At 39.4% G+C, this 23,358-nt stretch overlaps 3 protein-coding genes across 14 annotated transcripts in view; 2 read left to right on the top strand and 1 right to left on the bottom strand.

Annotated features, from left to right (window-relative positions):
- The window catches only part of btbd8 (BTB domain containing 8), a 27,372-nt gene extending 23,343 nt beyond the window's left edge, over nucleotides 1-4,029 (top strand). For all 7 annotated transcript variants that reach the window (XM_086225222.1, XM_086225227.1, XM_086225226.1 and 4 more), the window contains one exon: nucleotides 3,139-4,029. In XM_086225222.1, coding sequence (XP_086081348.1) covers nucleotides 3,139-3,632 — 494 coding nt within the window. In that variant the 3' untranslated portion in view covers nucleotides 3,633-4,029. The remainder of the gene's footprint in view (nucleotides 1-3,138) is intronic.
- A 1,221-nt stretch (nucleotides 4,030-5,250) lies between these two features.
- c14h1orf146 (chromosome 14 C1orf146 homolog) overlaps nucleotides 5,251-23,358 on the top strand; it is a 33,216-nt gene continuing 15,108 nt past the window's right edge. The window contains exons 1-6 of one of the 4 annotated variants that reach the window (XM_086225247.1): nucleotides 5,251-5,607; nucleotides 10,159-10,252; nucleotides 10,404-10,575; nucleotides 10,693-10,771; nucleotides 10,879-11,023; nucleotides 19,738-19,762. In XM_086225247.1, coding sequence (XP_086081373.1) covers nucleotides 5,542-5,607; nucleotides 10,159-10,252; nucleotides 10,404-10,575; nucleotides 10,693-10,771; nucleotides 10,879-10,986 — 519 coding nt within the window. In that variant the 5' untranslated portion in view covers nucleotides 5,251-5,541 and the 3' untranslated portion in view covers nucleotides 10,987-11,023; nucleotides 19,738-19,762. Of the gene's footprint in view, nucleotides 5,608-10,158; nucleotides 10,253-10,403; nucleotides 10,576-10,692; nucleotides 14,086-19,737; nucleotides 19,763-23,358 lie in introns of those variants that run through there. The other 3 variants (XR_015119336.1, XM_086225246.1, XM_086225244.1) reach the window with 3 other exon arrangements.
- Nucleotides 11,105-20,414, bottom strand: glmnb (glomulin, FKBP associated protein b). 3 transcript variants are annotated; one of them, XM_086225242.1, is made up of 18 exons: nucleotides 20,187-20,411; nucleotides 19,857-19,979; nucleotides 17,673-17,783; nucleotides 17,487-17,595; nucleotides 16,914-17,163; nucleotides 14,568-14,658; nucleotides 14,335-14,492; nucleotides 14,197-14,250; nucleotides 14,086-14,116; nucleotides 13,907-13,996; nucleotides 13,558-13,599; nucleotides 13,396-13,469; nucleotides 13,157-13,241; nucleotides 12,694-12,803; nucleotides 11,746-11,809; nucleotides 11,518-11,653; nucleotides 11,353-11,432; nucleotides 11,108-11,271 (listed from the first exon to the last, which is right to left on the bottom strand). In XM_086225242.1, the coding sequence occupies exons 1-18, from the start codon at nucleotides 20,226-20,228 to the stop codon at nucleotides 11,182-11,184; spliced, it is 1,740 nt and encodes a 579-aa protein (XP_086081368.1). In that variant the 5' UTR covers nucleotides 20,229-20,411; the 3' UTR covers nucleotides 11,108-11,181. The 3 variants fall into 3 exon arrangements, with proteins under 3 accessions (XP_086081367.1, XP_086081365.1, XP_086081368.1); XM_086225241.1 differs by having other exon boundaries at nucleotides 11,105-11,271; nucleotides 11,365-11,432; nucleotides 14,335-14,658; nucleotides 20,187-20,414; XM_086225239.1 differs by having other exon boundaries at nucleotides 11,106-11,271; nucleotides 14,335-14,658; nucleotides 20,187-20,413.

Genomic DNA, 23,358 nt, shown 5'->3' on the forward strand with positions numbered 1-23,358 from the left:
AGAGTTCTTCCTCTCTAAGAAAAAGGATATTGCCGAGCATACTAGTTTATGAACTAGTTATAAATAGAAGTTCAAATTCAAATGTGGTCATCATATTTTCATGGCTCAAAGCTTGCTCTCATTTCAACGCTTTGATCATGTCGTAGTTTGAATTTGCAACATCAATATCCTTAGAAAAGATTTAACCTGAGTTGCACATTAAACAACTGAACTACCTTCAGTCTGAGGCATTTAGGCCTCGGTGACTCAGTTTACGTAGGAAAAAAGACAAAACTGTACATTTCAGTAAAACTCATCGAATTGTATTTGTCAGGAAGAATCTGCCTTGTGATAAGGCCTGTGACATAGTTATACAAATGCACTTTTATGTACAGAAAAATAAGATTTCTGATTACTTTTGTCTTTTTTTATGCAGTGGACTAGTCTTTTTCAAGCCATAGATAATTTGACATGGTTGCTCTTTATATGGCATTTTAACATCAACATATCACTGCCACATTATCTATGATTTCTTGGCTTGTGATGCTGACTATTAAAGCCCGTTTCTCCAAATTAAGACTACATTTTCCAAAAACCCCTTCACATCTAGTCTTAGAAATTGTTCCTGGAGGATTTCTCTTCTTTCTAAAGTTAGTTTTCCTCTCACAAGACAAACAAAAAGGACAATGCTGCGACTAAGATGTTTACATGGCTAAAGAAAATGAATATTCCAATGTAATACTTATAAGCGTGTTTGCATACAGCCACACAAATCTTGACTAGCATGGCTGGAGTCAAATTTTGCCGTTTTACACATTAGTAATGACAATATAACTTCTCCTACTCAGCATTTATGAAAGAAAAGCAATTCATTTTGATTTGATTCTGCTGTTATCTTACTATGTTACAACATTTAATGATTGTTAAGACTTCGAATGTATTTAGTTAGATGAGAGTCGCATCACTTTTTAGCAGCCTCTTTAGATGGTAGTATCAAGCTAGCACATGTACAGGCCTGACCTATAAACAGGCAAGAGGCCCTGTGACGCAAGCTTGCCATCTGCTATAAAAACCCTAACTTGAGACGCATCTGCTGCATACATTTCCAAAGAATGAGCCCTCATTTAATTGTAAATATTGCAATTTTCTGAAAAGTAGTGGGCTTTAAGTGTGCATGTAAACGTAGCCACAGTCAAATGTAGCTTGGTTTCTTAGCCTGTGGTCAGCTTGTGTTTTCGGCTGACTTTGGCTCATCACAGACAGATCACACCACATATCGGCTCATGTGTTTTCAGAATATTCAACTGTGTGAGAACTTTTTTACAGACGAGAATGTGTTCACAACATGAGTAACAAGGTTACTATAGTAACGTGGCTCAATCGTAGATGACTATCAGCCTATGTCGAATAACTGCAAAACAAGGCTAATTTAAAGAATATTGGTTGATATATCAATATCACAATCTTTGCACTTTTCAATTTCGGTATACATGGTTGCAAGGACGGTTTATTTTTGTTGGCCAAAACAGGAAGTTAGCATCACCATGGGTTCCCTTGACCAAGAGCCAATGAGATCTTATCACAACATTTTGGAAAATTGCTGTAAATAAGCTTTGTGGTGAACAAGATTACAAGACATGCACGCTTAATTTCACACGAGAGTCTTCTCAATCGGACACCACTTTTATGATTTTGAAGTGAAAATTTGATCTTAGAAGTTAGTAAAAAGTCATTTGTTATGTTTTTGGAAAAAAAATAGATCTTTTTAAATTTAGAAAAAAAACAATTAAGTGGGACTGAGACCACAGGTTGAGTGTCACGGCCATAGAGCACAAGCTTAAATTATCTTCAAATAGTGAGACTCAGACATTTATTTTTCAGGCATGAACAGTTTCATTGCCTTTGATACAAGGGAACCAGACGCTCACCAACTCTAACCTGTTCCTAGTTTTCAGAATTTGCAGATGCACCATTTTATTGGCCCTAATTTTCCAGTACCGGTAAGACTTTAGTAGTTTGAGGGTCTTTCTCTTTACAGTAATGGTACGAACATGTCAAAACCAGTTAAGACTTGTTGATGTTGAAATGCTATATCCAGTAACTTAAAAAGATTTTCAGGTGTCAAGTGATTTTTTTTTTTTTTTCAAATTCCTGGAGAGTCACTACTTGACTTAAAGGTCAATTACAAAATGTTTGTACAAAGTAGGTGACTCTAAATTGGCTCTGCTCCTCTAAAAAGTGTTTTTTGCTGGCAAATTTTCTTTTGCATCTGTTTTCTCTTTATTTCTTTGCAAGAATCTACCTGTTCCTGAGTTTTTTGTTTTTATTTTTGCATTGCACATATGCATGTTACCGTTGTTTTGTCCCTGACATCATCACATTTATTTTTCTTTTCATTTGACATCTGTCATGTCCAGTAGACCTGCATCTTAGATACATATATGTCTACTTAAGAAGACACTGTTTTGTTGTCTCAAAGCTTCTGTTCAGCAGGTTGTGTGTAGTGTCAGTAGCCTCCCCTGTACAGTTCGTGACGTGTCTCCAGAGCTGCTGTCATGGTTCTGCCATGTGTCTCTTTTTTCACTGTCATACTCAGAAAAAGAAATCCTGCTGCACCATTACCAGGGTCACGCTGCTAACATGTAAATGACTTTGTTTGTAAAACTAGAAAACACCTTGGCTTTGTGCCATTTTGTTGTGCTACTAAGTAAAGCACTACTGCTTGCATTTTGTTTGTGAAAGTTCTGTTCAATAGGTCTGCTCGTTCAATGACCTGCACTTAAACCTCAAACTTTTGACTGGTGCTTGCATGCATGACTTACTTGGTTTGAGCAGGTGGATAAAGAGATGCATTAAGAGAAGCAGTCCTCTGTGCTTTACCTTTAAGGCAGCTGTCTACACTAAACGTCTCTGTCCCAGATGGTCACTTTGTTCACCACAAGTAAATGGGATTCCAAGTTAACAGGCTGTAAGATGGCCATAGCTGCCACTGTTCTCTCCTCATCTGCTTCACTGTAGGAAATGGTTTAGAAGACACAGCTGCATTAAGGGTAAAATCCCAGTTATCTGTGCTATTGTAGTTTGCAGTAAAATGAAAAAAAAAGACTTGTGGAAGAGTGAATCCTGTAGTCATTTTGCAGTATTGTCAATTGTTTTTAGGCGACATTGGTTGTGACAGATTGGATCAAACCTGCAAACATGACCGCCAACCATCCAAAGCCCTTTCTCCCATTTACGAGATGGATGTGGGAGAAGCGTTAGAGCGTTGCTCAGACAAGGACAGGAATGTTAAACTGCAGGAAGGAAAGCGGAGAGGCGATGAGGACAAAAGCAGTGAGTTTGCCGAGAGGGACTGGAGCCTGCTCAGGCAGCTCCTCTCAGACCATGAGTCCAATCTGGGTGTCATAAACCCAGTGCCTGAGGAGCTCAACTTGGCCCAGTACCTTATCAAGCAGACACTGTCACTGTCACGTGACTGCCTGCATACGCAGGCCTTCCTGTCCCCAGAGAAGGAGACCTTCAAACGCTGGGCAGAGCTCATCTCTCCCATGGAGGACTCCTCTACCAGCATCACTGTGACCAGCTTCTCCCCAGAAGATGCCGCATCTCCACAGGGGGAGTGGACCATCGTGGAACTAGAAACACATCACTGACTGCACAGAGGAGAGCCTGCTGGACAGTTCACACTTTCTCTACAAACTCTTCATCAGCTTTGTCTTAATTTATTATAATTTATATGAAGTCCTTTTTCTGCCTTTACAAGTCTTTTTCAGGGCCCGGCAGCTCTTTGCAGCAGCTTATTTGCATTCCCTGTTATGCCCTCAGTGGTCTGTTTGCGTGACACACACGGGCTGTTATGCATGCTGATATTTTTACGTTTGATTGTTTAATTGATGTTGCTTCAAACCTGTAGGAAAAAAATAAGTTTAAGAAAAAAGCCACCTGTTTCACATGTCAATCTTCATATGATGTGGTTGACTAGACTTTCTTAAAGAAAAATAACAACTACAGCCTTGCATTTAGTGTCATTAAAAATAAAGGTTTGTGTTTCAGAACAAATGAAATCTCCATTGTTTTTAAGACGCCCCTTTTCCACCAAACCTTTTCCAGGGCTGATGGCTGGATTTGAACCAGTTCTACTAGTTTTGACTTCAAAAGAACCGTCCCTTCACCAGAAAAACTGGTTCTGGAACAGCACCAAATTTTAGGTGGACTGGAACCAAACAACACTTACACCAGAGATATATGGAGAGTCCGGCTAACTCGGGGTTCAAACATGCAGAGCAATTCTGTCATGGGATTGGTTCGGAGGCAGTCACGTGTTTAATGGATACCGTGTTTGCTATCAATAACCAATATTTATCCAATGATACACATAGCAAGGTGAATATCAGAGATCAATTTTCAACTTTAATAAATGATCAACAATCAACTTCCACAAATAATCATGTGCATTTATGCTAGCTCATCACAACACCGCGACGGTTCGAGCGTTGCCGCTCTTCTTCAGACTCGCTTCAGTCAGCCTTCTTTTTTCTTTGTCTTTCTATTTTGAGTCCAGCACCAGTTTATGGGATGTGCGCGACTTCTCTACTTTAGCTGAAGGTTCAGAAAAAACACTGGACACCAACTGATTCCTCCCGATTATGTGAGGTAAATGTCAATTTCTCTCTTTGGCATTTTTGAAGGACTTGTGTAGTCGCTTCTTACCCTTTCACATTGTGGAAATGAAATTCACGCGTGCGAGGACGGCTGCCTGGCCGAGATCGGCGTCCATCCCTCCAGCCTCTGCGCATCGATGATCTGCGCATTGATGGAGTGGAAACCCTTACGATGAACGTAAGCGTGTTCCTCATGGGACGGCGCATTTATGGCAACATGAGTGCAGTCATTAGAGAACTAGACATTAGAGAATCCGGCCATTGCTGCAAATTGTGCTTTAATATTGACCTGTTCAACCGCATCGTAAGGGAATTTAATGTACCTGCGGGAGAGGCGGATGATCAGGTCCACCACCAAGGGCATGGCCCGGCTGAGGGTCGACTGACTCACCCCAGAACGGTCCGCCATCTCCCGCTGGAAGGCTTTTTCGTGCCAACCCAAATAATGTCAGTCACCAAACACCGCCACAGGGTGGCGCCAACGGACCAAAGTGCAGTTAGCGCAAGAATCGGCTTTCCGCCAACTTCTACGGCACCTCCAGAGTTGGCGTGAAACAGCGCAAGAATCGACGAACTTTTCGCGTTGATACATCTGAACGTGAGCGCCGATCCTGGCGTACGCAAGTTTTTCTTGCGTAACCCGCGTTGATCCACGAGGCCACAGACAGGCCCCTGGTGTTGATAGCAAAGATGGCGGCAATGATTTGAGTTGGCCGAACTCTCCACAGATATATATAGAAGAACTCTCTTGCTGTGGCTCTGACTTACACCTAAGCGCAGCGCCCTCTCGTGGCCGTCACTCATGCTGCCTCCTGCAATACGTCGCGAGGACATTCCAGATTCAAGACCGCCACAGCGCGAGTGGCTGCGGATGTGAGCAGAGTTACCTGTAAATGAAGTGATGGCAGCAAACAAAGAAACTAATGCTCCATGGAAAACAACCATTATAGTCAGCTCATCACTCCAGGTAGAGCTTTTAAGTTGTCATACATCAAGACAGTTTGGTTTCATATTTCGGCTAATGAGCATCGCTAGCGTGAACACGAATAACTGCTCTAGTTAGCCAGCTTGCTAATGGAACGACGGAAATTCAGAAAGTAGCTGAATTTCTGAGTTAATTGTCTTCTGAAGTTATAGACTGACATGAATTCTACAGTTTTTTACGTAACAAAAATAATTTTGTGATTTTGTTTCATACCTTTATTTAATAATTATTTAGTAGGTGTACTTCTACTACAGCAACTGAATATGTCGCAACTGGACTGGCATTGACGCAGTTTCCTTCGATTGATGCATTATATTACCTGTGCGTGAAGCTCACACCACAACAGTTGCAGTTTAAACGCAGGCTAAATTCCATAATTATGGACTTATATCATGAAGTTGGGCCAGGACCATTGACTATATGCTCAGGGCACTGCTATTGCGCGTGGTGGCTCACTGAAATGGCTCTAACACCCTCCCTAACTAAAGTAAGACAATTTGGCAGGTACGCGTGATGTGGTTCAATAAATTGTAGGCGAGACGTTTTCATTACAAAGTAGGCGGCTCTATCTAACCATAGCAAGGTAGACAACAAGCTACAACGCGGTTTATGCCCGAAACAACCGTCTACATGTAATTTATTTACATGAATAAATACAATGCATCCCTATGAGCACTCTGCTGTCGGCCAAGCGTCTAGGGACCGTCTTCAAGGTGCAAAACCAAAAGTGAATATGAAGATAAATGTCATAGGCTTCATTGGCTCAGCCTATTTTTCCTTTTTTCTAATTGTTGAATAAAATCAAGAGCTTCACTCTTATTGTGTCTAGCACTTCCAAAATCACTCCACACTTCTAGGACCTCCATATCTACATACTACACCTGCAAATTATGGAAAAGTCTAGCTATGATATATTTTTATTGAGAAAAAAATCAATAGCTTAACTCTTATTGCGTCTTGCACTTCCAAAATCACGCCTTACATCTGGTGCCTCCTATCAACACACAAATTATGGAAAAGTTTCGAATATATTTTTATTGGAAAAATATTGATAGCTTCACTCTTATTCAGTCTAGTACTTAAAAGTCACTCCACACCTCTACGACCTTCCTACCCACGTACTACACCTACTGTTTATGGAAAAGCTGGCTCAGCCTATTTGTAGTATGTTTTTATTGGGGAAAAAGATTCACTCTTATTGTGCCGAGTGCTTCCAGATGCACTCCACACATCTGGGGCCTCCCGGTCAACGTACTACCCCTGATAAGTTGACTGTGCCTAATTATAATATATTTCTGTTGGGAAAAAACTCTTTGTGTCTACCACTTCTGATATCACTTTAAACATCTTGAGTCTCCCTATGGCCATACCACACCTGCTTATTTGCTTTAACCAGATCTACTTCTTAGGCTGTGTCCCATTATTCAGAATTAATTATTTTCTTCTCTTTGTGTGATAAGTAAAATTATTCTGCAAAAACTCTTTTCTTTGAAATATGTGTTATGTATGGCAAAGGGGAGCATCTTGTTTGAATTTATCAAAAAAAAAGATTGTTATTTAACAGTGTGGCATACTGAAAACAAGACATGCTGTTTGTATAATGGTCAATGGAACAAGCCAAAGTCTTCATAATCTTAGGAATAGCAAACATATAACTGAAAATAGTTGTGTGTTTAACATTTCCTTCTATTCTGCTTTAAGCATGGACAACTTTACAATCTGACAAATTCAGAGCAGTTTGATCAATATTCTGTAAAAATAAAACATCATTACGTCTTTGGGACGCTGACACAACTTGAATGGGAGTCTGATTAACTCTCATGCCTCTGAAAGAATTTCTGCATGCTTAGTAACATTTCTACCAGGACTTCTCAGCTAATTGATCATGCAGCCTCCGCATGTCCAATACTAGAAAACAAATTGAAACAAAGGACCAAATGGATGCTGACTCACTAACCCTTAAGGAGTGAGCTCTATCTCTTTGTGATACAGCGTGAGCACAGGTTTTATTCTGTTCCTCGCTGAAATGTGAGTATTTTTTTAATTGCCTTTTGATTGTACATTTGTGAGTTGTGATTTAATGTTCTTTTTAGACATAGAGACAGGAGATCTTGCTTGCATGTGTCATTGATGATGTAGAGGGATCGGTTTTTCATATATATATATATATATATATATATATATATACATACACATACTATTTAATATATACATACTATTTAATATATATAGGGAATTTTATTAATGTGGTGACAAACAGAACTACATATTTTTTAAAGCTATGTGGCAGATAGAAAAATCCGATTTACATGTTTCTGACTTGCTATGACCCCCTGTTGACCTTGAGGCCATCACATGCATGGCTTTCTCTAGTCAGTTTTTAAGATAGCCTGTCTCAAAAGTTAGATAACTCCTCTCTAATAATCCACAAAGATTACAAATTCTCGTCCACTCTTTTTGGTAATTGAAGTAGGGCAAACTGAGAAGTCAAAGTACAATTTCACAATTCATTCAATTGAATTCAAATGCAATTTAACACAAGGTCATAGCTTTGAAGCTAGGTTAGCTTATCCAGCACATTAGCCTACATATGCTACCATGTAGTGGAGTTAAAGCTTTAGACTAACAGAATTAGTGTCAACTTAAATATTCATTTTCATAACCATGTCACAAGGCCAACTTGAGGTTCAGGAACAAACAAATCTATAGCCTTAAACCTGAGTGAGTGTGAGCTGCCAAGCCCTTCATCTAAGTAGGAAGACAATGTCCCGTGTTTATGACATCATCAAACGATTCTCTAAACACAAAATACTACCAAAATTTGTCAGTAGATGGCAGACAAAACATGTAAAAAAAAAAAGAATGCTGAAGTCCACTAAACAGAACAGGCATTATAACTATTTCACCTTACCAATTCTAAGGGAAGAGTAGAATTGTTACAATCACACACTCACACATTACTATTTCTAGTATTGTGTTCATCATTCAAGACAGGAGCAAATGTAAATGACCCATTATCGCAAAGAGCAAGATAATTGACAAACACCTTGAATATTTAACGAAATCATTTCATTTCAGTATCCAAATAGGGAATGCAGGAAATAACATTTAATGTTAATCAGCCATTATAACTGTTTTAATCATTTAATCTGTAACGTCTAATCTTTAACTTTGTAACACAGGCGTAGGTGTAGTATGTAGATAGGGAGGTCCTAGATATGTGGAGTAATTTTGGAAGCAGTAGGCTTAATAAGAGTGACGCTATTTAATTTTTCCCCCAATATATATATATCATAAATAGACCGAGACAGCTTTTCCTTAATTATCATCTGTAGTATGTTGATATTGAGGCCCTACATGTGTGGAGTGAAATTGGAAGCACTAGGCTGAATAAGAGCAAAGCTTCTGAGTTTTTTCCCAACAAAAATGTATTGCAAAGTAGTATGTGTCAGCTTTCCATAATTATCAGGTATTGTATGTTGATAGGGAGGCCCTAGATGTGTGGAGTGACTTTGGAAACAGTATTCTAAATAAGAGTGAAGCAACTGAATTTTTTTCAATATAAGTATCATATAGATAGGCTATTCCTTAATTTTCAGGTGTAGTATGTCAATAGGGAGGCCCTAGATGTGTGGAGTGACTTTGGAAGTACTTGGCTCAGTAAGAGTGGTTATTGAATTTGTTTCCCAATAACAATATATTTAGAAATAGACAAAGTCAGCTTTTCATAATTTGCAGGTGGAGTATGTTGATAGGGAGGTCCTAGATGTATTGCTAGGCACAATAAGAGTGAAGCTATTGTTTTTTTTTTCCAACAATAAAAAATAATGGAAAAAAGGCTGAGCCAATGAAGCCATTGACACTTATCTTAGTATTCACTCTTGGTTTTGCACTTTGTAGACGGTCCCTGGACGCTCACCAAAAGCTCATAGGTAGCTCAATGCTCATAGGGATGCATTTTATTTGTCCATGTAAATAAATTCCATGTAGACAGTTGTTTCAGGTGAAAACCTTGTTCTAGCTTATTGTCTACCTTACTATGGTTAGGTAGAGCTGCCTACTATGTAATGAAAACGTTTCACCTATGATTTATTGAATTGCAAACCACAGATCTGCCGATTTCTGTCTAACTTTACCGAAGTTCCTAACTTCAACAGGACCATAATTAATTTGATCAATTATATCTGCTTTGACCTGATACACATCCGTGCCACTGAGAAAATGTCCTGTTCAACTCACTAACCCTAAACTAAAAGTGCTATCAAAAGTTTAAAAAAAATAGAAAGTATACAGTGTGGTAATACCCTGCCACATTACCACTTCGCTATTTTTCTGTTTAATGTTTATCATCGTAAAAAACAAATTTTCATTCACTTTTTTGGCAATATTACATTTTATAAGGGTCCAACTTTGTTCATTTGACTTGAGTAAATACCCTGATAAGACATTTGTACTCTCCCTGAAGTTAGTCAGTGAGGAGGAAAGGGTTCTTCCACTTATCGGTTCAGTACCTCTGACCTTGTTGTTTTCCAGAACCATGATACAATCAAGCTGCTCAGTACACAGCAGCACAGAATCAGGTTTTCAGACAGTGTGGAGCCTGGATCCTTCATTTTTACCTTGTCAGGTACATTTTCCATGATTCTGCTGCTGTAACCCCTGATAGTATCCTCACTCACACACACACACTTGGAGCTTCAATTGAATCTCTTGCTGAAACACAGACCATGATAGGTTCATTAACACTTAATAATTTGTGCTATTCCTTACTTGCTTAGGTACTGCATTCCTGTTAGTCGAACCTCAAGATTCCCCTGACCTTTGTGAGGAGTCTCGTCTCACTGAGCAGATAAAAAAGTTTGTGCAAGTCCATCGGAACAGCTTTCTGCTTCTGTACGCTCCATTCAACGGGAAAAGAGAGCTGGAAACCCTGTCGTTCATTCAGCACAGGTAGCTTTATAGCTGTTTTTATTGAATTCTTTAGTCTGGGAGGATACTTGTGAGCTTATATGATATTGTTTCCAATCCTACTGTAAATGTTTATTGAGTTACTTTTTCTATTTTCAGATTCTTTGCTAGCAATCTCAGGATCTTGCCTGTGCGAAACAATGCTGAGATTGTGAAAGGAATGTTGACAATTGCCAAGGTACAGATTAAGGCAGTGCAAATAAATGATTTTGTAATTCTAGAAAATAAGGCATTCTGTCATGCCCTGTGTAACTTTGAATTAAGAAAGTACTTATTTGTCGGCAGGCCACAACCAAACCCCATGTAGATAGTATCCGGGACCGCATGGCTCTGGCTCGAGCTCATGTCATTGAAAGTAGCTTTGTGTGGGAGATGCTACGGAACATTCTGTAAACTTCAGCAGCTGCTCCAGCAACACCTCACAACACAGGTAGAAGATGTGTTCCAGCTGTGTTGTCAGATTTCCCCTAGGTTTTTGCAGTATTCTTAGTGAAATTGGATTGAAACATTCACAATTGTGTTTATTGTTTTTATTGGTAACACAGGAGTAATAAAGGGGAAGAAAAGGTTATTGTCCAAAGTGAAAATCTAATTTTGGATCTTCCCCTCAGCGATCTCTTCAACACGCACGATAAGACTCCCCATCAGGTCAAATGTCACTAAAGCACTCTGCAACACCTAAAATAAGGGACAGAGGTCAGTTATGAGCCCTAAATCTAAAAACCTTTAGTGATAATTGACAGGCTGTCATCTGTGTACCTGGTGCCGTACCTCTGGAGACATATTTGACACCTTCTCATGCTTTACTGTAATGGGCTTGAGTGATCGGAGTCGGGCTTCTGGAGGAGGAAAGGGGTACACAATGTTCATATTACAAGGTGATTTGAATTTCATTTAATTACACAGATAACAGCTTAAGTCCACCTTTTGCTTTGAGCTTTTGGTCCTCTCTCAGTGCCTTCAGCTCGGCTGAGTAGTAGGCTCTGGATAAGCTGATACACACACGCAGTGTTTTCAGGTATTCGTCTTTGATCTGGCAAAGTTCCTCCCACACACCTGGCTGGAGGCAAGTGGAATACATTGAATGATCTATTTCATGCATGTGCAAGGGTGCTGGGGAGCAGTGAAAGGGTTAACATACACTTGACTTACACTGCTCCTCATGTCTTCGTCTCTGATGAGGAGGTAGCGCAGGAGACTCAGACTTTCCATGATCCTGGATGACAAACGTGATTCAGTATTGTGATGTTTAGATGAAAGTGACTCTGAGATCACAGCTATGCACCTTTGTCTTTGAAGTTCTGCTTGAACTGTGGTTCTCAAACAGAGGTTCAGGACCCTCCACGGGATTAGCAAGATCCTTTCAGGGGTCGCCGAATGGTTGTGTTCAGGGTTGCCTAAATTTTTTTCCTAGATTGCCAGATTTTAAACTTAATGATGGGCCATGGCCAAAGGCAGACATGCTTTGTGTTCTTGAAATAAAAAAAAAATACTAAGATCCCAAGTTCAACAACAATGTGGTACTGCATTTTTCAGTGTGACTGAAATGTGTGTGTGGGTTTTTTTTTTTTTTTTTTTTAAGGAGTTTCCATTACAAGTCAATTTTTCAAGTATAACAGAAGAAGCAAGAAAACACAAATGTACTGAAATGGAAAAAAAATCACCAACCGAATTTCTCTGTATAGTCACTACACTTAAAAGTTGAGAACCACTGGACTAGAAAGCTACATTTTTGGATTAGAGAGTTTGTGGCAATAGATGTCAATTCCTAAAATTGGGAGTTGGTTTTGAGATGTAACTTTATTACTAAAATGATTTCAGTTTCATATTTATTGAAAAAAAAAATCGTCCATTTGATTATAATATATCACACAAAGGCCCAAACATACTGGACCATGCCAGAGAGTGCTTGTCAGGTATAAGGGTAGTAATTAAAAAAAAAAAAAAATCCCCCTATGTATAGCATTTGAAAATGCCTCATATAGACCGTCAAACTTCAGTCTGACAAAACGATTGAAGATAATCATATAAATGTTGGCTGTTCTCTGTTGCTGACTGTTGACTTAGTTAAGCAGGCCTGTGTGTCGGTGAAACTCCTACCTGTCCATGCTGTGAAGCAGATCTGTCTCAGCTCCTTGTGGCAAAGATAATACCAGAACCAGCAGTGAGAGGAACTCCACACCCTGGAACCATCCACTGGTGTTGCCCAGCTACAGTAGTGATCACACATGAAATCAGTCAGGACTGAGGAAGAACATACAGGCAGGATCTCACAAAAGCAGATTAACTTATTTTTCATTGCAAAGTAAACCTTCATTTGACAGCCAACTACTCCAGTTGGCAGTATATTCATATAAAGCCACATAAAATACTCAACAAATAGCCAATACAGTCAAAAAAATAGAACTAAAACCAAGGATTGCATAAGTACAGATATACTCCTAGTATATGTAGAGGGGTCCACCAGTTTGTCCACAGCTCAGTGAAGCTGTCATTTCAGCATGTTGGTGCAGGAACGTTGGCTCGTTTGACACACATAGGCCCACTTCACCTGTTATCTTACCTTAATGGAAAGTTCAACTTGGTTTCTGATGTTCTTCACGATATAACCTTCTACTCCTGAATGCTGACTGGTTTTTAACATGCACCTGCAGCAGAAACAGGACTTTAGTAATTGAGCTGTCAGGATAACAATGTAGCTGCTACTAAGAATTCATAATATTAGTAGTTTTCCCCTTTAAGAGTGGAACTCATGCTAATCATGAAATGCACTTTATGCTATCTACTTTTTTTTTTTTTTACCTGAAGAACTTGTGCTTGGCTTCAGTATCTAATTTGTTGATGAAGAGCTGTAAAACCTGAAGTCCTGATTTTCTCTGGGGAGGCAGAGATCTCATAGTCATCAACAAATTCTTTGTCTCATTATACCCAGAGTGCAGGCTACAAGGACAAGTGTCTACTCACCAAATGTTTCATTGGGCAGTCAGTAAGAACTTGCCGCAGTTTCTGTGAATTTCAACATGATGAATATCATACACTGGTCCAAAATAACAATTGGCAGAGAGGGACCTCCCCTTCATGTCTGCCATTTTGTGATAGCAATACTGTTTGCTGTAAAGATCAATCTTTTACATGAGACTGAAAGTGTGGTCTGGTGTTCTGGTTCAGAGTTAAAACTGACTGAGAGTTCTGAGTTCTGTAAATAGGAGTTATTTTCAAGAGCAATGGTTTAGTGATAAAGCTGCAGTATTACATATAAATGGGTCATTTGATGATCTACAAGGTAAAGTTGTGGCCATCTTGCTTATTGTACCTGAGGTACACTGTAGAAGCTCTTCAGTTCCAATAGGCTCACTGTAAGGCTGTCGTCCTGCACACTCTCCAAGCTTTTAGTGTACAGTGCCTGATTGAAAATAAAAAAAAGAAATTCTATTTTCATGCGTTGTTTAATCTCACTCTGAGAAGTTCACTATACTTTTAATATCCCCTCACCAGTCCTTTGAGTAAATATGATTCCTTTTTGCTGTCAATGAAAGAACACGACACATTATACACCATTTAAAAAACAGAACCATACCCACTAGTGTTGTATTGGCAGCGTACCTACTGAGCAGCTGATTGATGTATTCCATGTTGCACTGAAGAATAAATACAGGGCTGGGATATTGCAGGACAAGATGTAATGAGACAGCTGAACGGTTAGAGAGAATGTGACCAGAGTGATGCTTCTTGTCATTTTACCTGAATACTGCTGGGAAGCTCTCTATAGCCACCTGCTGGACAAACAGCAGATATGCCACACATGCTCTAGACTCCTTTGACTCACTGCTGTTCATTTTTTTCGGAGAGCTGAAGAACAGGATCTCTGACAGAGACTCCTGGATTGCGGGGATTGTGACCTGTAGGATTTTGTGATGATGATCAAAAACACTTAGGTGTTGCAGTTGACCCTCAGAAGACCATGCTCCTCTTACCATGATATCTTTTGCAAAGAGCCACAGTGATGACTCTCTTTCTTGGGTCAGATGAGCTTCAAGCAAAGGCTCCCTCAGGCTCCCCAGGCAACTGCAAGGAAAAACATCACATTAAAGGACCGTGCCAAGTTTTTGTGAAATTTGCTTGTTTGTAATCTTCCACAGATCTAGGAAACAAGATTGTTACCAATCTTACCTGTGGTTTATTATGGAGCTGAAACAGGCTGAGTGTATTCTACTTCAAAAAAAAGATTCAGGCTTGGGCAAACCAAAAGGAAGACCCCAAGGTACTCTTAAAGATTCAGGATTTTGATTTGTTCATAAGTAGTCCCCATCATCACCTTTTACAAAGCTGGTCATCAACTAATGTTTTTGTTTTTGTTGGCTGAAGTTGTTGACCCAGTTAGGAAAGCAGATGAGGCAATATTGCAATTTTAAATCATTTCATTGCAAAGTATATACACAACCCTATTCCTACTAATTTATGCAAAGACTTTTTTGGAGAAAAGTATATTTGATGTCTTTTGACAGAGGTACGCTAACACTACCCACCCACTACCATTCATTTTGCTAAGCTAACAAGCAGTATACTGGTCTCTGTATTACTCCCTAAGGCAACATAAAGGAAAGGGGAGTATCTGTTTTGTCTGTCTATGGAGAGGATGGATAATAAGCATATTTAAATAGGTAACCCTTTCCTTTAATTCTTAATATTGCAAATAAACTGAAACCCTAACTGAATGTGCTGTTAAATGTTAAGATGTATGAGGTAACTGATGGAAAATCTGAATTGCATACATACAGTTGTGATCAAGTAATAGCAGTGTTTAAAAGGTGAGTAAAGCTCAAATTCCTTCTAAGTTTTTTTCCATGCAATGGGAATACTGCACATTATATTCTAAATCAAAACATGAGGAAAAATTCATCAATTTTCTAATTACAGAAAATTAAGAAAAATGATTAGGTTGTGATTAGGCGTCTGCATTTTTCCTTGCAAACTCATATTTCTAAACTGATTTTTTGGGGGGGATTTAGCATTCCTGTGAATCACTAAACTAAGATTTAGTTGTATAACCACAGTTTCAGAGAATTGCTTCACATCTGTGTTGCATGGAGTCAACCAACTCCTAGCACCTTTATGAACAGGTATTCCAGCCCAGGGTGATTTCACAACATTCCACAATCTGCATGTCTTGGTTTTGCCTCAGAAACAGCATTTTTGATGCCACCCACAAGTTTTGTTTTGGATTGAGGTCCGGGGATTGGGCTGGCTTTAATTTTGTTGGTCTGGAACCAAGATGCTGTTGCTTACTGGTGTGTTGGGGTCGTTGTCTTCCAACGCCCATTTCAAGGGAATTTCCTCTTCAGCATGAGGCAACATGAAATAGGCTCCACACCATAGTAAGAGAAACATCCCCATATCGTGATGCTTACGCCACCATGCTTCACTGTCTTCAGAGTGTACTTGAATTCAGTGATTGGGGTCTTCTGACAAACTGACTGTGGCCCCTGACCCCAAAAGAACAATCTTTCTTGCATTAGTCCACAAAATTTTTCTCCATTTCTCTTTGGCCAGTTGACGTGTTCTTTGGCAAACTGTATCATCTTCAGCACGTCTTTTTTTTTAACAGTGGGACTTTGCAGAGACTTCCTGCCGATAGATTAACTTCACACAGGTGTCTTCTAATTGTCACAGTACTCACGGGTAACATCTGACCGTCTTCAATCACCCTGGAGCCGATCATTTGCTTAGTCTTTGCCATTCTGGCTATTTTTCCATCCATTCGAATGATAGTCTTGTTTTCTTCCGTGTCTCTCTGGTTTTGCCTTCCATTTTAAAGCATTGGAGATCATTTTAGCCGAGCAGCCTATCATTTTCTGCTTTTCTTTTTACATTTGCCCCTTTCCAATCAGTGTTTTAATCAAAGTACGCCGTTCTTCTGTCTGAAATGGCCCGTTTTTCTCAGGTTTTCAAAGAGAAATGCATGTGCAACATGTGCTGGCTTTATTCTTAAATAAGGGCCTCCTGATTTGCTCCTGTTTTTTCACAGAATGAATGACCTCACTAATTGAACTCTACACTGCAATTATTTTGAAAATGCCCTTTTCAGTTAATTATTAAATTACACGGACTCAGGACGGTGCGTATCATAAATGTTGTGTCTGTTGGTATTCTATGATTCTACTACCCCTACTGGTAAATTGTTTGCCATGTAGCAATATAATTTCTATCAAAAACAGTGATTGATCTGGTCAGTCATGTTGGACTGCTATTATTTTGAACACGACTCTACATTACACAGCCAAAATGATCTTTTTTGCTCAGACTTGATGACAGAAACGTACAACTGGAGCAGCTCCGTTCTCATTTCCTCCTGCTCAGCAGGGGTACCACCGCTCCCATCATTGTTCTTCACCTCCTCCACAAAGGGCTTTATAAAGGTAGCAAGGGCTGTGCAGCAGCGACACAGACCATACACATCCGCTGCCTCCTGCTGCTCAGTGTAAGGCACCGGCAGGCGGGACAGCTGATTCTGCAGGGCACACAGCACAGAGCCTAGACTAGCTGCTCGCCTCTCGGGTAGCCGCGCCAGCCCTGTTGAAGACGTAGGTGTTTTTAGTTGACATAACTGCTGCTTACAGCAGGGGGAGCCAAATACCAGTGTTTCACCTGCTGCATTTTGGCATTGAAACATGCATGTAGAATGCATGTGGAAGTAGTAACAGTCACTCAACATCAAAATACATTATATACAGTGACCTTTCAGGCCATGAATTATGTAAATAGGAAATAATAGAAATTAACGTATAAAGTGAGATTTACAACATTTGAATAATGCATCGCTTAGCATGATGGTTTTCTGTAATGACAAATATTATATGTATACACAGTGTGAGTATAGGTGAAAGGTTTCATACCTGTTAGAAGATGTGGAATGAGAGCTATGATGGTCTCAGAGATGAGCCCAGGATCAATGTCCTCGATTATTTTAAGCAAGCTGTGCAGGACCTCATCTGGGCGGCAGGTCTGGACAACAGATGAGGCATTTGTTTGTTTCCCAATGAGAAGGAATCACATTACCCAGAGGAATTATTTGCACTCACCTTGATCAGGTGTGTGATGGCAGCCTGACAGTGATCATGACTCTTCTCTTTTTTAACTAGTTCATTTACTAGAGGTTGCAGGAGAACACAGCCCATTGACATCATCACAGCCTGCATGAGAAAACTTCATGAGCCATCCGAGAACACAGTAGACTGGCAGCTTCTTCCTTTCAATTACACCCACAATCTAAATAATGATCTAAAAAAAGCTAATAGTAAAATGCATGTACAGGTTTTGCATCATCTGATTAGGACTAATAAAATGGCATATTTGCCTTACATCTGAGAGACAGCTCCACGTCTATGAATATGACAGATGTTGGATTGCAGAAGCCATACCAAGTTGCCTACCCACACCACAACAGTCGAAACTACATAAAAACATTCCTACTATCAAGTACTACAAAATGAATCAAAGTGGTTCCTGTTGTCTTGATGTATTAGGATTAAATGATTGAGGATTGATGTAATGACGCAGCCACAGCTAAGGTCTTATCAATTTCATTCCTATTTAGTGAAGAAACTTTTTTTTTAAATGCACGTATTGTCCATCCTTGTCAGGCCCAGATCAGAAAATACTGTAGAGAGTCTGTTCTGCTCTGTACTGCATTAGGGAGCAGAGATGCACATTGTCCTGCTCACTGCTAGTTAGCCTAGCACAGTGAATGATCGTGAATGTTGGTTAATACAGGTTAGCATACTTGTTGCAGGTTAATATACCTCGGCCTTGCCAGCTCAGCTTCCAAAGCCTCTGTTCCCATTTGCATTCTGGTTCAAATAAATGAGGATCTTGATTTGTCCAGAAGCAATCCTCCCATTCCCTCTCATAATTAGCCATGATTAGCAAAAATATCAAACAAATATTTAGTTTTGTTGGCCAAATTTACAATGGGGCTTTCCAGGTGTAAAATCCTTCCTGTCTGTATTTGATTGTAACACTATCATTTCTCATACCTTTTAAATATTTCTGAATGAATGTTGCGCAGAAGTGCCCTTAAAGTAAGATGGGCAGATTACCGTTGATTAGAAAATTATATTTGATTACTTTTGTTTGAGATATCCAGCACTTCCCACCCACTACCTTTCATTGTGCTGAGCTAACTAGCAGTTAGCTGGTCTCTGTGGGACTCAACTCCCTGTTGAATGCTGAATTTCACAATCCTTTCAATCTCATTTGCTGACTGAATGGAAGTTTCCCATCAGTGAAATGTGACTCTAAGTCACGACGAAATATCATTAATGTATCTGTTTTTGGCATATTTGTTTGCTTCAAGCTGCTTTAGCGCATCATGAGTGGGACATGTTTAAATTGTTGCCGGCCAACTACCTCTGCAAACACTCTTTTTTTTTAAACCTTCCTTCATGTTTTTGACCATATTTGGAGCAGAAGCTACCGTTTATAGGATTGTTTTTTGGGGTACCAAAGCCATAAAATCAATTATTTTGATTTAAGAATAATTCAAGTCAAAGAATAAAAGACAGTGTAAATGCATTTTATGAACTAATTACTGAAGGCTATGCAAAAGTAAATGCATTAAATACAAAGTAATTTGAACAACACTGCCTCTGACGTCTTTATGGTAAAAACATCCCGACAACCAGAAAATGAATAATGGCAGTCAACTTAGTGCTGTGTGTGAAAATTCTGATTATATGGGAAGCCCCTCCCCCACCTAGCAATGCTAATGTTACTAGCTAACGTTACATCTTAAGTGTGGATGGTTTTTTTTAATTATTTTTCAAAAATCTGGACTAGACTCCATCAATGTTCTAGCATGTCTTGGACCTCCACAACCAACATAGTGCAGCAAAATAAAAAATTTGCCAACCACAGTAAGTAACTAAAAGTCAGTTTCGTTTTATTAGCTAACCAGTCATCTGAACCCTGTAAAATTGAGACCTCAAAAAAAAAAAAAAAAGACCAAGAGGTGTCACATTTTTCCAAAAGACCGCGGTGACAAGCATGGAAGGAAGGGACGCTTTGAGGAGCCATGTATTGAGGACGGTTATCAGTGGAGCGAGAAATTTGACTGAATATCTGCTTGCTTCCTCCCTACACCTCCAGGTCAAGAGGCTGGCAATTTGTGTCCGCATGTTGGTGGAACAGAGTTGGTATGTGCTTTTAGTGGGATCAATCTGTCAGTCTTCTGTCATTTTACACATGTGCAGTGTATTTTACATTACCTCGTTTTTCTCATCTTGAACACATTTCAGGAGTTGTCTGCTGTCTCCCTGAGCAAGACAGGTAGAGCCCAAATTCTTGAACTGCTGAAAGTCCTCTTGCTTCAGATCATTTGGAGAATCTCTCTAAAACAGTGTAGAAGATAAGTGAATGACTGGTTTGTGATTGTATTGTTTCTTAGTAATACATCATAAATTAGCAAATACATTCAATGATATGGGTGACACAATACACCAGTTATCAGTTTACGTGACATTTTACTGAATTTACGAGTTTCCTCCTGTTTATCATCGATGGTGACAGTGATGTAGAGTAGAATGTGGTTGACTTACCCATTTCCGAATAACGTCTTTCACCTGATTCTCATTCATCATCAGATCCTCCTCATAGACAATCCTATTATCGTTATATTCACTGCTTCATAAAGAGGCTCAAACATTAGAGGGAATAGACAATAACCAGCATCAGAACCAGTATAAACTTGCAGCCCTGTGGCTGTCTCGAGGGACAAACAGAGATTCAGTCTGTGAGGAAACCTGACGTAAACCTCTTATGTCTCTTTGTCCTGCACGTGTAATAGGATTAAACCTGAGTGTTTCTATGTGGTCACAGAAAGGGTTGGAACTGCCTGGAAGGATCCAGACAAAGAACACCTTCAGCTCTGTGACATAAATAGTGCAAATGTTGCCAATGTTGGGAGGGACCCACCAGTAAAGGAAGTCTGAAAGTGTTCTTAGCATACAGCTCGGGGGGCATGTGCAACTTACAGTCTTTGACCAAAATAGCAATTCATATTTATTGTCATATTGCACTTGGCTTTATTTTTCATTTTTATTTGTTTTAGCTTGTTGGAGAGCTAATAAACATTAATTTCATGAGAGATACATGATATAGGCTGTTTATTACTTTTATTAGTAGAATTTAAGACATTTCCAAAAACATCATATATAAAAGTAACGCTAGCTGTATATGATTTGAAAGCAAACTCACAATTGTGATCTTTGCAAGTAATTTTGTGCTGCATGAAAAATATGCTTTACATCAGCGAAGTAATTGTGTTTACTAGACAAGCAGCGTTCAGCTTAATGAAATGGGGCAGCCTGTTGTACAGAGCACATGGATTAGGAAGGACTCTCCATGATTGCCGGATGACAATTTATTGGTCATCTGTGCAAACACAAAGGGCTCCAGGGCCTTAATCATTTGCTGCATGTGTCACACATAGTAGAAGTACAATCAGTGACTTCCTGCTCAGGTGAAAGCTCCAGTCCTGATTTCACATGAATAGGGAGAGTTGTGTTTGAACAGTGGGATTTAACCAGCATCTGCTGCACAGGCTGCCTTTGTGTATTGCTGTGTGATGAATGCCTGAGACAAAAGCCACAAAGCAAACAGCACAAAGACTGCAGCTCACTGTGTTTGTCCCTGATTTTGTCAGTCTTGATTACTGGCTGATGATGTTTTGTTGTGACAGAGGTCCTTCTGGATGCAGCAAACATGAAATAACATGTAGGAGTGGGTTTAATATGCTGTTACGACATTTTGAATTTATGGCTCTTGAATCATTACAAATTGCATCAGGTCAAATTAAAATTATTTAAATTTAACTAAGTAAGGTTAAACCCTGAATTTGGATTTATTTGAGGGGCATATGATAAAGTAAAATAAATACATTTTCATCACAATCAAGTTCCTGCATTTATGCATTCAGTGGTTACATGCACTTAAGTGAAAATAATCTTGATAGGGATTGGCAGATTTTTGCTCACTCAATGAGAGGAGAGAGAGATTGTGTGTGTGTGTGTGTGTGTGTGTGTGTGTGTGTGTGTGTGTGTGTGTGTGAGAGAGAGAGAGAGAGAGTGTGAGAGACCCAGAAAGGGAGAGATTTGATCGAAAATATAACTACTTTTGACCCCCCAAGAATATAATACAAATGGTTAAAAATCCCTCCAAATAATACCACAAGTTACCACAACCATACCAATAAATATTCCTGCTGTGGTTTGGTATCCAAAACTTTAGAGTCTTAGAGATTTTTTCATAGAGCATAGTTGTAAGGTGCTTGAAAATGCTTCAAGGTACACAGAAGTTTTTAGCTCATATAAAAGTGTTTTTGGATTATCAAGCATACAGCCGGATAAAGAAGATATCGATTATACTGGACAATGCCCTTAAGAGTTTTTAAACTGATGTTTTTGGGCAGTATTGCTGTCATTTGTTGTTGGTGTTAATGGGGCACCATTATCTTCAAGTAGGTACATCTTTATGAGCTCAAGACACCTATTTGTGACTACATATTGTACAAGGTAGTCTCTAACAAAGTTTATTTTGTGAGACCCCACCCTGAAAACACGGCAACAGTTTAAACAATTGGTTTGTACATGCTGATGTTAGCACAGGTCATAATTTGTTTTACAGTCAGAAATTTGCATTGTATTTTTATATAAAATAGGGGGAAAAATGTAATGTTCATATTATTATGTTATTTGCATATTTCGTTGAATAGGTGAACAATATTATCAAAAGTCTGAACTAAAAGTGTTAGACATTTTTCATTTCAGCTCGACTTTAACCTTTGTTTACAATTTACTCGGGTGGGGTGTCATGCCTAAACCTTTTTTTATATCTCTGTATTGGTTTGGAATTTAATTGTGATTAGAAGTGTAATGTATCGTTGCTTCAGGAGATAAAATGTTGAAATGCGACACGGGATCTGAAGCTGCACATTACACCTGCATCTATCTCTGAGCAGCAGTGACATTTATTTGGAAGGATACTTCACCTGCTAAAGTATCGATGTCTGCATCCTGATCAATCTTCTGGCCAGGTGAAGACACAGTGTGACCGAGTGTGTTTGTTGTCGAGGCATGTGGGGAGCGGTCGGCATATCTCAGGTCACTGATATCACATGTCCATTCATATTTAATTTGCTGTACAGAATAGTAGAAGAAGCTGTGTAGAGAATTTTCCTCTACGAGCTGCTGTGAATTAGCAATGCATTCATTTTTCTCTGTTCTGAAGTTTGAATGTACATGATGTATTTTGAAGGTGCATAACATGTTGATACTTTCAAATGAACAACACAGTTTGAGTTTTGGGACTATAAAACGGAGTAGGAATGAAATGGAGGATGACCGTATCTCATGTCAGCGGTAGTGCAGTGGATGGTGCAGTATTCATGGAGCGGTCTAGTATACAAACAGGCAGCAATCCTACGAGAGCCACAGAAAGCCTCCTCCTCTCCATCCTGTTTTTCCTTGGTGACCTTTTAGAGAGCGAGAGGTTCTAAGTGAACTATTTATCCATTCGGGTTCCCCCAGAGGCCGACGCAGATGACTACAAGCTCTCCTGTTTGCCAAAAACCTCCCCAGGCCCTGCTGTGCTTGTCAAGAAAAACTGCCATGTTTAGGGTCTCTCCTGGGGGTCCTGCTTTAGCTACACTGCTGCTCTCAGAGCTCGGCTGACAAACTTGATTTTAAGATATTTTTATACAGTGATTTGCTT

The sequence above is a fragment of the Aulostomus chinensis genome, chromosome 14, assembly GCF_037954235.1.
Source record: "Aulostomus chinensis isolate RoL2024-O1b breed Wild chromosome 14, RoL_Achi_v1.0, whole genome shotgun sequence".
Classification (NCBI taxonomy): Eukaryota; Metazoa; Chordata; class Actinopteri; order Syngnathiformes; family Aulostomidae; genus Aulostomus; species Aulostomus chinensis.